The sequence below is a fragment of the Nomascus leucogenys genome, chromosome 15 (assembly GCF_006542625.1).
Source record: "Nomascus leucogenys isolate Asia chromosome 15, Asia_NLE_v1, whole genome shotgun sequence".
NCBI classification, from domain to species: Eukaryota; Metazoa; Chordata; class Mammalia; order Primates; family Hylobatidae; genus Nomascus; species Nomascus leucogenys.
In genome coordinates, this window is record NC_044395.1 from 20,980,858 (window position 1) to 20,994,760 (window position 13,903).

General features: G+C 41.0%; 1 protein-coding gene and 2 non-coding genes across 9 annotated transcripts in view; 2 read left to right on the forward strand and 1 right to left on the reverse strand.

The window, feature by feature from the left end:
• The window catches only part of USP28 (ubiquitin specific peptidase 28), a 79,117-nt gene that overhangs the window by 11,673 nt on the left and 53,541 nt on the right, over nucleotides 1–13,903 (forward strand). For all 7 annotated transcript variants that reach the window (XM_030829307.1, XM_030829311.1, XM_030829312.1 and 4 more), the window contains exons 2-3: nucleotides 11,645–11,722; nucleotides 13,345–13,477. In XM_030829307.1, the coding sequence (XP_030685167.1) occupies nucleotides 11,645–11,722; nucleotides 13,345–13,477 (211 nt within the window). The remainder of the gene's footprint in view (nucleotides 1–11,644; nucleotides 11,723–13,344; nucleotides 13,478–13,903) is intronic.
• LOC115830530 lies at nucleotides 615–674 on the forward strand. The gene has a single exon (XR_004026080.1). It is a non-coding gene; the product is annotated as a U7 small nuclear RNA (small nuclear RNA).
• On the reverse strand, nucleotides 6,210–6,313 carry LOC115830513. The gene has a single exon (XR_004026066.1). It is a non-coding gene; the product is annotated as a U6 spliceosomal RNA (small nuclear RNA).

The following is a 13,903-nucleotide window of genomic DNA, read 5'->3' on the forward strand; positions in this document are numbered from 1 at the left end:
CCCTTTGATGAAGAAAAGTACATCAACCCACTTCAGTGTCCCAAGTAGCTGGGACTACAAGTGCACACCACCATGCCTGGCTCAAAAGTGTTATTATTTTTTCTTTTGTTGCTTGTGCTTTTGGTGTCATAGCTAAGAATCCATTGACAAATCCAAGGTCATGAAGACTTATCTCTGTGTTCTCTTTTAAGAATTTTATAATTTTAGGTCTTTATTTAGGTTGTCGATCCATTTTGAGTAATTTTTGTGTATTGTGTGAGGTAGGAGTCCAGTGCGATTCTTCTGCTGTGAATATCCAGTTGTACCAATACCATTTGTTGAAGACATGGTTTTTCCCCCATCAAATGGTTTTGGCACTCTTGTTGAAAATCAGTTGACCATAGATACGAGTTTATTTCTGGATTCTCAATTCTATTCTATTAGTCTATATATCTGTCCTTACGCCAGTACTACACTGTTATGATAACCGTAGCTTTGGAGTGATACTAAGTTTTGATATAAGAAGTGTGAGTCCTCCAACTTTGTTCTTCTCAATGTTGTTTTAGTTCTTCCAGGTCCTTTGAAATTCTGTGTGAATTTGAGGATCAGCTTTTCTATTTCTGCAAGAAAGGCCAAAGCATTGCAGCTCTTAGGATTTGTCTAGCAGGTTTTCTGTTTTTCACTAGAGGTCCCCCCAACCCCCAGCCACACGCACACACAAAGGGCCATTGGAATTGTGATAGGGATTACACTGAACTTTTGAATTGCTTTGAGTAGTAGTGCCACCTTCACAGTGTTAAGTCTTTGTGGCCAGACGCAGTGCCTCACGCCTGTAATCACTTTGGGAAGAGGCCGAGACAGGTGGATTGCTTGAGCTCAGGAGTTCAAGACCAGCCTGGGCAACATGGTGAAACCCCACATTTACCAAAAATGTGAAAAATCTTAGTTGGGCTTGATGGCACACATCTGTGTTCCCACCTACTTGGGAGGCTGAGGAGGGAGGATCGCTTGAGCTTATAGGGTGGAGGTTGAGGTGCACTCCAGCCTGGGTGACAGAGACAGACCCCATCTCCAAAAAAAAAACACTGTCTTCATGATGGTTAAGTTAATGTGTCAGTTGATTGGGCCATGAGGTATGTATGCAGACATTTGGTCAAACATTATTCTAGGTGTGTCTGTGAGGGTGATTCTGGATAAGATTAACATTGAATCAGTAGACTGTGTAGAGCAGTTTGAACTCCCTAATGTGGGTAGTGGGCCTCATTCAATCAAGACCTGAATAGAACAAAAATGCTGAGTAAGAGGAAACTTTGCTTGCCTGACTGCTTGAGCTGGGACATTGATTTTCCTTGGTCCTGGCACTGGAACTTAGACAACCATCAGCTCTCTTGGTTCACAGGACTTCAGACTTAGACTGGAACTTACACACTTAGCTCTCCTGGTTCTTGGGTCTCAGACTTACACTAACACTACACCACTAGTCTCCTGGTTCTCCAGCTTGCCACCTGCAGATCTTGAGACTTCTCAGTCTCCGCAGTCATGTGAGCCAATTCCTTATAATAAGTCTTACCTCCTGTATTTATCTCCTTTCGCTTCTGTTTCTCTGGGGAACTCTGACTAGTACAGTTTTCCAGTTCATGAACCTGGATGTTTTTCAATTTATTTAGGTCTTTAACTTCTTTCATAAATTAAAAAAATTTTTTTTTTTTTTTTTTTTTTTTTTTTTTTTTTGAGACAGAGTCTCACTCTGTTGCCCAGGCTGGAGTGCAGTGGTGAGATCTTGGCTCACTGCAGCCTCCACCTTGAGTTCAAGGGATTCTCCTGCCTCAGCCTCCCGAGTAGCTGGGACTACAGGCACGTGCCACCATGCCTGGCTAATTTTTTGTATTTTTAGTAGAGATGGGGTTTCACCATGTTGGCCAGGCTGGTCTCAAACTCCTGACCTCAGATGATCCACCCGCCTCAGCTTCCCAAAGTGCTGGGATTACAGGCGTGAGCCACCGTGACCAGCAATTTTTTTTTTTTTTTTTTTTTTTTTTTTGAGACAGGGTCTCACTCTGTTGTCAGGCTGGAGTGCAGTGGCACAATGTTGGCTCACTGCAACCTCCATCTTCTGGGCTCAAGCAATCCTCCCACTTCAGCCTTCTGAGAAGCTGGGACTATAGGCACGCACCAACACACCCGACTAATTTTTGTGTTTTCTGTAGAGATGTGTTTTACCATGTTGCTCAGGCTGGTCTCGAACACTTCAGCTCAAGCAGTCTGCCCGCCTCAGCCTCCCAAAGTGCTGGGATTACAGGTGTGAGCCATCGCACCCAGCCTCAGTAGTGACCCACTGCGCCCGGCCCAGGTTTTTTACCTCTTTGGTCAAATTTATTCCTAAGTATTTTATTCTTTAGGATGCTGTTGTAAATGTAATTGTTTTTTAAATTTCCTTTTTGATTTCTTACGCTGTTTTATAGAAACACAACTGAATTTTGCCTGTTTACCTTGAAGCTGCTGAATTTGTTTACCAGCTCTGGTAACTTTTTTGCAGATTCTTTGGGATTTTGTATATATAGGATCATGTCATTTTGTGAATACAGTTTTACTTTTTTATCCTTTGTAATTTAGATGCCATTTATTTTTTATTCTTACCTGATTGCTGTGGCTTAAACTTCCAATACAGTGTTGAATAGCAGTGGTGAAAGTGGGCATCTTTGTCTTGTTCCTGATTTTAGGGGTAAAGCTTTCAGTCTTTCACCATTGAATATGATGTTAACTCTTGGTTTTTTTTATAAAGGCCCTGTATCGTGTTGAGGGAATTACCTTTTATTCCCAGTTTTCTGATTGTTTTTATTACGAATGTGTGTTGGATTTTGTTAAATGTTTTTCTGTATCAATCAAGGTGACCATTGTTTTTTTCTCCTTCATTCTGTTGGTGTGGCATATCACATTGTTTGGTTTCCTTTTATGTTATTGGCAACGTCATTCTCTTAGGCATCCATTGCAAATGTATGACTAAGCTTTCTGTCTTCATTCTTTGAGATGTTCAGAGTATGTCCTACTTTGATGTTTTGCCTACCAGCATCCTGCCTCTCTCGTCACAGTTTGTTTACTCCGTAGCCCTGTAACTCAAACTTTCTTTTCCTAGTGTCATCCCACGTTGAACCAGTTGTTCACATAGGCTAGATTAATCCACTTAAATGCCTTTTCATCGTTCATGTATCTTCCCTGCTGAGGAACCTGCAGTGATTATCCATTGTTCATCAGATCAAACCTAAACTCTTCCTGACGTTTAGAACCCTTTGTAATCCAATCCCACATCACCTCTCTGATCTCTGTTATTTATTTATTTGAGACAGAGTCTTGCTCTTGTCGCCCAGGCTGGAAGTGGCACAGTCTCAGCTCACTGCAATCTCTACCTCCTGGGTTCAGGCCATTCTCCTGCCTCAGCCTCCCAAGTAGCTGGGATTACAGGCGCCTGTCACCACACCCAGCTAAGTTTTGTATTTTTAGTAGAGACGGGGTTTCACCATGTTGGCCAGGCTGCTCTCGAACTCCTGACCTCAGGTGATCCGCCTGCCTCAGCCCCCTAAAGTGCTGGGATTACAGGCGTGAGCCACCGCACCCAGCAATCTCTGTTATTTATTAAAAATAGAAACTACACACAAAGACCCAGCTAGTAATAACTTAAAATTTTACCATTGCCATATTTCTAAAACTATAAGCATGTAAATTTGATTTCTCAAATCTTTCCCTGATATTTTCCCAGTTTTTCAATTCGCCCTACCAATATGTTGTTAAAAATTGTATTTTCCTTCATTTTTGGAGATATGTTCGATATGTTTTTCAGCCTCATTTCTCATATTTAGTTGGAACATGTATTCAAAGAAATGAAAAATATTGTCTTAATGTATTCTAAAATAAGGAAAAAGCAAGGTATAGGACATTATGTATCATATGAAAAGATATATTCATGTGCATAGACAATTTCGGGAAAGATAACAGAAACTGTTAATGGTAGTAGCCCCTGAGAAATAGAACTAGGTCGGGAAGAAGGTGATTTCCTTTTCATTTTATACCTTTTGTACTATTGGAATCTCTTAGTACATGTGAAGAAAGAGATGGAAAAAATTTAAAAAGTAAATAATGATTAGTTCCTTTTTTTTTCTTGTTTTTAAGTCCCAGTTTAAACCCCTCTACATGATGTAACAGTGGCTAAATTTTAAACACTTTTAATGGTTTTTAAAAACTTTAAGCCAGTTGATAAACTCAAACAGGCATTTTCATCATGTACTGACATTTGCATCATTCACAAAAATTATCAAGTAGTCTATTTCAGGGAATTTAGCTGTGTCCACAGAAAGCTGCTGTTTGTCTTTTTTAGACAGCCATATTCTTATGACCACTTTAGGTTTCCATTCCATGAATAAATTGGATCAGCAGGGCATTGTTGCTGGAAGAAAAACTGAAAAAGTACCAAGACTTTTGAGGGCCATTCCTTGCTTTATAGAGGTTGGAAAGGTTAGCAACCGTCTCTGTTTGTCCAGACAGAGGTGTTTTTTTTTTTTTTTTTTTGAGACTTAGTCTCGCTCTGTCGCCCAGGCTGGAGTGCAGTGGCGCGATCTCGGCTCACTGCAACCTTCGCCTCCAGGTTCATGCCATTCCCCTGCCTCAGCCTCCCGAGTAGCTGGGACTACTGGTGCCTGCCACCGTGCCCGGCTACATTTTTGTGTTTTTAGTAGAGACAGAGTTTCATCGTATTAGCCAGGATGGTCTCGGGCTCCTGACCTCATGATCTGCCTGCCTCGGCCTCCCAAAGTGCTGGGATTACAGGCGTGAGCCACCAAACCTGGCCCTTTTTTTTTTTTGAGACATAGTCTCGCTCTGTTGCCCAGGCTGGAGTGTGGCGGTGCGATCTTGGCTCACTTCAAGCTCCGCCTCCCAGGTTCAAGCAATCTCCCTGCCTCAGCCTCCCAAGTAGCTGGGACTACAGGTGCCCGCCACCATGCCTGGCAAATTTTTGTGTATATATATATATATATATTTTTTTTTTTAATAGAGACGGGGTTTCACTATATTGGTCAGGCTGGTCTTGAACTCCTGACTTTGTGATCCACCTGCCTCCGCCTCCCAAAGTGCCGGGATCACAGGCATGAGCCACCGTACCTGGCCAGAGTTTTTGGCATTGATGCTATATGTTTTCTTTGACTCTTCAGTTGGTTTTGTTTTTGTTTTTTCTTTTTTCTTTTTTTTTGCTTTCCTTGGGTACTTGTTTTATTTTATAATTGCGAACCAGATCTTTAGTGCTTTGGAAGGAATTTTATTAGGCATACCTTGGTAGTTCTTTGGAGTAAGGGAACATTTATCAAGGGAACATTTATTAATTATTTAGTTGTAAATTTAGAATTGTCTTCCTAAGATTAGACAATTGAGATCAGGAAATATGTGCATCAGAATGATGAACATAGCATCACTGTTTGAAGGAATGGAATAATCTGTAAAGCTTCATCACAATGCTAAATTAGGAGTTTTAATAATTAATAATGAAATATTTTGCATTATTTCATCAGACAGTTTTAACATCAGACAGTTACTGTAGGATCAGGCCAGGTATTGTTTGTTACAGAAAATTGATAGTTTAAGGTTTTTAGTGTCTGAATAATCTTGTTAATTGCTGATTGTGGGTGAGTTATTTTTGCTCTAAGAAAATCTCCTTCTGAGAAGTGGGCTGGATTGCACCAAAACCACTGAGTAGCAGTGAGGTCAAAAAGCTTGAGTTCCTTCCTGATAAAGGTTTGTGTTTGCCTGTCTTTCTTTGCTGCCTCTGGGCAAGAAAAGGGAGTACTTTTTGTTTTGTGAAAACAATGTGAATTTAGCTCAGGAAATGCAAACCTGTTGGCTCTTGCAAGTTATTTGACTTCATCGTGACTGGAGTGCAGGCTTTGTCTTGTCTCCTTGTTGGGTGTGTACTTTACATATAGCAAGGTAGAGTGAAGTTAATATTTAAATCCTCTTTCTGTGAAGTTCAGGTGAAGTGAGTTAGTAATATGGTAGGATCCTGATGGGTTTAGTATTACTGTAAAATTAATATATATATATATAGTACGAGGATTTGGAGTGTGGGTTCTGTTGAGAACTTTAGCTAAATCTTTACAAGACTGGGTCATGTCATAGCATTTGAATATGTATATAAATAATGCATGTGAAATTTGTTATTCATACGCTTTATGTTTTATTTTTATTTTTAAATTATGGAACACTTCATGAATTTGCATGTTATTCTTGCACAGGGTCCAAGCTAATCTCTGTATTGTTCCATATTTAGTTAATGTACTGCTCAAGCAAGCACTTAGACCCTTAATAGCTATGTGTTTTATAGCTATCTTTGATTTAGCTTTTAATTCAAGTCATTTGATGATAAATAGATTTTGTGAACCTTAATTTCCTAATGTGTGCAATGCCTACCTTTGTTATTAGGATTACATGCATGTAAGGCGCCTGTTTCCTGTCATATGTTAAGCCAGGTATGGTGATGTGTGCCTGTAGTCCCAGCAACCTGGGAGGCTGTGGTGGGAGGATCCTTTGAGTCCAGCAGTTAGGCCAGCCTGGTCAACATAGCGAGACCCCCATCTCCAAAAAGAAAAAAAAAATTAAAGTAGTTGTTCAATAAATGTTAGTTGTCATTATTATCAGCACTGTCCTATGGATGATTCAAATTAGGCAGTGTATTGCATGAGTCTCACTTTAAAGAAGGCAAGAATTTCATATTTAAAACAATTAGAGAACAGGCCTGGCGCGGTGGCTCACGCCTGTAATCCCAACACTTTGGGAGGCCAAGGTGGGTGGATCACTTGAGGTAAGAGTTTGGGACCAGCCTGGCCAACATGATGAAACCTCATCTCTACTAAAAATACAAAAATTAGCTGGGCGTGGTGGTGGGTGCCTATAATCCCAGCTGCTCAGGTGGCTGAGGCAGGAGAATCGCTTGAATACGAGAGGTGGAGTTTGCAGTGAGCTGAGATCGCGCCACTGCGCTCCAGCCTAGGTGACAGCAAGACTCCGTCTCAAAAAAAATTAAAATAAAATAAAACAATTAGAGAACCACATGTTGAGGAATGTCAAGTGAAGACAGTGAGCCACATTCAGTCACAGGCGTATTCATTTCCTTAACATGGGAGATGAGAAAGGGGAGAGAACAGTATGGGCCAGAGTTCTTAGAAGGACTTCATATGGAGGAGGTAAGACAAATATAACCCTTGAATGTAGTTGGCATACCATAGTTTAATAATGTAGGTAGTATTACTAGTGATTCTAGGAGCAACAGTCTATGCATGAGAGAATGAGTTTGCAGTGAGGAACTGAGAGGAGACAAGGTGGAACAGGCTAAGGGGGGATCAGGTAATGGTCTTTGAATGGCAAGATGAGGAATTTGGATTTGAATTTCCACGTAGAACATTGTTCTTGGAGCTGTACAAAATAATTTTACATAGTTGCCATCTCTACCCAGTAGCCTTTAAAAAAAGGTCACTAGGCCAGGTGCAGTGGCTCACGCCTGTAACCCCAGTACTTTGGGAGGCTGAGACAGGTGGATCACTTGAGGCCAGAAGTTTGAGACCAGCCTGGCCAACATGAAGAAACCCCATCTCTGCTAAAAATAGGAAAACTAGCTGGGCGTGGTGGTGGGCACCCGTAGTCCCTACTACTCGGGAGGCTGAGGTGGGAGAGTCACCTGAGCCCGGGATGCCGAGGCTGCAGTGAGTTAAGATTGTACCATGCCATTGCACTCCAGCCTGGGCCACAGAGCGAGACCCTGTCTCAAAAAAAAAGGAAACAAAAGAGTTTATTTTCCTTTCCTGATTGTGTTATCCCAGATATTAATGTCCGCTGCTACCTATTACAAAATGGAGAAAGAGGAATGGTAATACTACAGTGTAACTGACTTTAATCCAAGGTCAAATGTAAATAATTAGTAAATTAGTATTTGAATACTATATTTCATTGATTCATATTTATTTGGCATTCTGAGATCTCTGAGATCAAGATGTTCTTAACATTTTTACTATCATCCAAGTAGCGGATGTGATGTCATTGTCTGCACTTGTATGAACTTGGTCATAGCTGTTACTATTGTTATAACAACAGTTGGCAGTCAAGTTATATGTACTGTTAGTACCACATGGTTTACTTGCCATTGCATATGCCACTTAAAAATTTACACTGTGATTCAACATTGAGATGAAAACAAAATAAAAAAAACAAAAAACCTGTGTATGAAGAAAGGCATGGAAGCAGAATGGCAGGGTATAAATTTGATTTTATATGAAGCAAAATATTTACCTTTGGAGGAATGTTTGCAGTTTCAGATTTTCTTGCAACAGTCAAGTGCTTTATGCAACCCAGAAGGGAAGATACCATAGATGTATTATGCTGTGTTAAGTTTTGTTGCCGAGAAACATGTGAAAGAATTGCCTATCACATGCCAAACAGTGCACCTGGAAGCAGGGGAAATTGCTATATTCCTCAACATAAATGAAAATGTTCAGAGATTTAAGAAGCCAGTGTGACTTATTTATATGTCTCCCAGGACTGCCATTAAGGCATTGTGTCATAGTTCAAGTGGCAGCAGTTTTCCTTTCTTTGTTAGTAACCGATGACACCTTAGATTTAGTCAAATGTAGTATTTACCTCTCTACTTCTGATGATAGCTGGTTTAGAACAGATTGCACTACTAAGTAATCAAACTTGTGATTGTATAAGGACAAGCAAATTTTTAAAATAAACTTGTAAGGGTGCAAAGATCAAGGTCAAAATATAAAAATAGGCTGGGTGTGGTGGCTCACACCTATAATCCTAGCACTTTGGGAGGCTGAGGCAAGAGAATCGCTTGAACTCGGGAGGTGGAGGTTGAAGTGAGCCACAGATTGCGCCCCTGGACTTCAGCCTGGGCGACAGTGTGAGAAATAAATTAATTAAAAGAAAAAACTGGCCAGGCGCGGTGGCTCACACCTGTAATCCCAGCACTTTGGGAGGCTGAGGCGGATGGATCGCCTGAGGTTGGGAGTTCGAGACCAGCCTGGCCAGCATGGCGAAACCCCGTTTCTACTAAAAATACAAAAAATTAGCCAGGTGTGGTGGCAGGCGCCTGTATTCCCAGCTACTCAGGAAGCTGAGGTAGGAGAATCACTTGAACTCAGGAGTCAGAGGTTGCAGTGAGCTGAGATTGCACCATTGCACACCAGCCTGGGCGACACAGTGAGACTCTGTCTCAAAAATAAATAAATAAATAAAACTAACTAAATAAAAAATACAAGAATAAGATATTTGCATTTTTTTTGCATTAGATAGGTATTCTTGCCTATCTTTTTGTCTTCTCAGATACAGTGTGGTATAGTGCATCCCTTATCAGCAGTAACTTTGTGTAAAGTTAATTAACTTCTCTGCGCCTCAGCTTTTTGTAGGACGGGCATCATACCCACGTCACAGGTCTGCTCTGCGGGTTCAGTGAGTTAAATTAGTTAATACTTGCTAAGTGTTTATAGCAGCACCTGGCTAAAAGTAAGCAGTATATGTTAGCTATTACTTTTTACTGGGATTATTTTCTCTGAATCATAAACGTTACTTTTTATAGGGAATAATTCCTAATGAAGACGCGATTATCCTATTGTTACCTTCTTGATGCTAGTTTGGTGTTAATATACTACTGATTCCCTCTCTCAATTATTCCACCCTTTTTTGGGCATATTGATGTTGATCTTTTAGAAAATTATGTGTGATTTGTGTGAGATACATAGATTCGTACCACTTTTATACAGTAAAATCAAATGGAATTAGAATTAGTTTCGAAAAAAACTAGTATTCAATTTTTCTAAAAATTACATGCTCGCGATTTCAGTTTTTGCTCAGGCTGAATCTGGATACCTTTTAGTATGATAATCACTCTCCCAGTGCACAGGCAATGACTGGATTTGACAAGACTCATAGCGTGAAAGTCTGCTGGTCTCAGCAGGGTAGGATTCCATTTGTAGCCTCTGACTATAGTCTGACTACAGCAGAACGACTGTTGATGCTTCTTCGAGGACTATATTTCTTTATTTATTGAGACGGAGTTGTGCTCTTGTTGACCAGGCTAGAGTTGCAATGCTGCGATCTTGGCTCACTGCAACCTCCACCTCCCGGGTTCAAGCAATTCTCCTGCCTCAGCCTCCTGAGTAGCTGGGATTACAGGCATGTGCCACCACGCCCAACTGATTTTGTATTTTTAATAGAGACGGGGCCATGTTGGTCAGGCTGGTCTCTAACTCCCAACCTCAAGTGATCCGCCCACCTTGGCCTCCGAAAGTGCTGGGATTACAGGCATGAGCCACCATTCCGACCTCTTTAGGACTTCAGAGGGATGTTTCAGTTAGTTATTTCTAGTTGTATAATACTTTAGTGTTGCATTGGGCCCACAGCTGTTGAAGAACATAAGATACTGTTTCTATTATAGTTGGGAGTAAAGGTAGACTATCTCTCTGAGACATATTACTAACTTACGCATAACCTTAGGAATGGTATAAATTAGATTTCTTGTTGCTGAATTAATTTCGAGCTACTTTGTTTTCAGCATTCATCTAAAAAGATCATTGTGTCTCAAGTTGGGCCAGCCAGTTGTTTAGATTGAGCTGTACTTGCAAATCGGTGTTTTGTATTTTGTCTTTGTGTAAAGCAGGATAAAATAATAGAGTGAAGATGTTAAGGCTGAAGGGGTTGTAAACTGATTTTGTGTTAGCTGGAAGTTAACAATTTAGGTTTTTCCATGATTTAGGTTAATGAAGAGAAAACATTTCATACTTTATACCCTTTGAAATTATATATTTTATTTAATTGAGAAAATTCTAGCTTTAGCTGTACTTCTTTTTAATTAATCAAACACAGAGTTTTAAATATGTTGGTGTTATCATTGGTTAGTTACATGATTGGAAACTTATTGTCAGTGAAAAATGATACACGCTAATGGCATGTACAGGAAAGCTTAAAATAGCACATCTTTATATCCATGCAAATTCCCCTGACTCCTTATATGCCCTACTTAATGCATTGACTACCAGAAGAAAAGCCTGGGGAACTTTTAAGTGTCCATTAAGGCTAGAATATTACATTTAAATGTTTTATATATTTGTAATTTTACTGTCATCTATTTCTTTCATAAATACCAAAGGTATTTTCCATGATTGAACTTTTAAAAGAGAAATAGATTTGGCATTTCAGAATATTTCTGACAGCCAATACCTTGTTACTTGGAGCTTGTTGGTTCTTTAGAGTAAAAAAAATGCAGGGCTGTTTGCGTTGGCCCACACCTGTAATCCCAGCAGACTTTAGGAGGCCTAGGCGGGTGGATCACGAGGTCAGGAGATCAAGACCAGCCTGACCAACAAGGTGAAACCCCGTCACTACTAAAAATACAAAACTTAGCTGGGTGTGGTGGCATGCGCCTGTAATCCCAGCTACTCTGGAGGTTGAGGCAGGAGAATAGCTTGAACCTGGGAGGTGGAGGTTGCAGTGAGCCGAGATCGGGCCACTGCACTCCAGCCTGGACAAGCCTCAGGCTTGTTTATCGAAGGTGCTTTTAGTTATTCTTTAAATGTACCCAGGTTTACTTTCTGACTGACATGTTTGTGGTTTTTTTGTTTTGCAAATATAGAGCTGCCAAATGCTGTTAAATCAACTGAGAGAAATCACAGGCATTCAGGACCCTTCATTTCTCCATGAAGCTCTGAAGGTTGGTTTCCAGATCTCTGTTAGTCAGGAGGCTTTAAAGCAGCTGTCTATGTTATAGTTACGTCAGTTCAAGCTATTTCTATGCCAAAATTAAAGCACATATAGGGACAGAAGCTCTACAGGTCAAATGACTTACCCAATATCTTCAACATGTAAATTATAAGGGGCTGGGAGAGATTTGTGGTTCAGGTAACCCTGCAGGGTAAAAGATTTAAGAGAAACATCAACCAATTGCACTGTTTAGGCCTTATGTTTCCTGATCCAAACCAGCAAACTAAGTAATATTTGAGTCAGGGAAGTTTGAACTGGTTATCTGATATTGAAAAGACCTGTTGTTACTCTTAAGGTGTATTTATATATATATATATTTTATTTATTTATTTATTTATTTTTTGAGATGGAGTCTCACTCTGATGCCCAGGCTGGAGTGCAGTAGCACAATCTTGGCCCACTGCAGCCTCTCCCTCCCGCGTTCAAGTGATTCTCCCACCTCAGTCAGCCTCCCGAGTAGCTGGGATTACAGGCATGCGCCACCACACCTGGCTAATTTTTGTATTTTTAGTAGAGACGGGGTTTCACCATATTGGCCAGGTTGGTCTTGAACTCCTGACCTCAAGTGATCTGCCCGACCTGGCCTCCCACAGTGTTGGGATTACAGGCGTGAGCCACCATGCCTGGCCATGGGTTATATGTTTAAAAGATACATTCTGAAATGTTGACCAGTGATAAGATGGTTAGGATTTGATTCAGAATATCTAAGAGTATAGGAGGTTTAGATAAAATAAGAAAGGTTATGACTAAGTGACTAGGTAATTGTTGAAGATAAGTGATAGGTACATGAGGTTCTGTTATTCCCTTTCCTGGTATGTATGTTAGAAATGTTTCCTCATAAAACGTTAAAAACAAGAATGGTCACCACTAGAAAATATGTAACTGCTTGGCTTTTTTTTTTTTTTGAGATAGGAGAGAGGATCTCACTCGGTTGCCCAGCCTGCAGTGCAGTGGTGTGATCTCGGCTCAGGCTCACTGCAGCCTCTGCCTCCTGGGCTCAAGTGATCCTCCCACCTCAGCCTCCCTAGTAGCTGGGACTCATGCCTGGCTAGTTTTTGTATTTTTAGTAGGGACGGAGTTTTGTCAAGTTGCTCAGGCTGGTCTCCAATTCCTGGGCTCAAGCGATCTGCCCGCCTTGGCCTCCCAGTGTGCTGGGATTACAGGCGTGAGCCACTGCGCCTGGCCTGCTTGGCATTTTTATTGTAGGGCTGACTTCATTTAGAATGTCTATGTTAATTGCCATCCCCCTTTTTTGACACATCGTGCTTTAGACTGTTCAGAGAAATCATGAGTAGTAGTATCCGAAGCAATGGGAACAAATCTCCATCGAGATTTCACTTTTGTTTGGGTGTTGTGGGAAGTCAGAGCATGGAAACTCCCTCCTGTAACGAGCATTTGATAGACCTTCAAGCACATTAGACCTACTGTTCACCATAGTCTCATAATTCTACCCTAGAATTATGCCTAAAAGTACTCAAGTGTGTCACCAGGGTAGTAAAGTTAATATTCAAAACTGGTTTTAAATTCTATGATGATTCCTTTTGAAATTTCTATTGTCTTTTTCTCCCATAGGCCAGTAATGGGGACATTACTCAGGCAGTGAGCCTTCTCACTGATGAGAGAGTTAAGGAGCCCAGTCAAGACACTGTTGCTACAGAACCTTCTGAAGTAGAGGGGAGTGCTGCCAACAAGGAAGTATTAGCAAGTAGGTACCGTATATCCTGTCTTGGTTCTTTGCTGAACTAGCAGAAAATAACAAACCAAGTGTATGTGAGTTCCCTGTCAATCACATCAGCCCTTTGAAAATAATAGTAATAACAGCTTATGACTGAGCTATTGCTATGTGGCAGGCACAATTCTAAGCACTTAACAAGTTTTGGCCAGGCGCGGTGGCTCACGCCTGTAATCCCAGCACTTTGGGAGGCCGAGGTGGGTGGATTACGAGGTCAGGAGATCGAGACCATCCTGGCTAACACGGTAAAACCCCGTCTCTACTAAAAATACAAAAAATTAGCTGGGTGTGGTGGCGGGCACCTGTAGTCCCAGCTACTCGGGAGGCTGAGGCAGGAGAATGGCATGAACCCCGGAGGCAGAGCTTGCAGGGAACTGAGATCGCGCCACTGCACTCCAG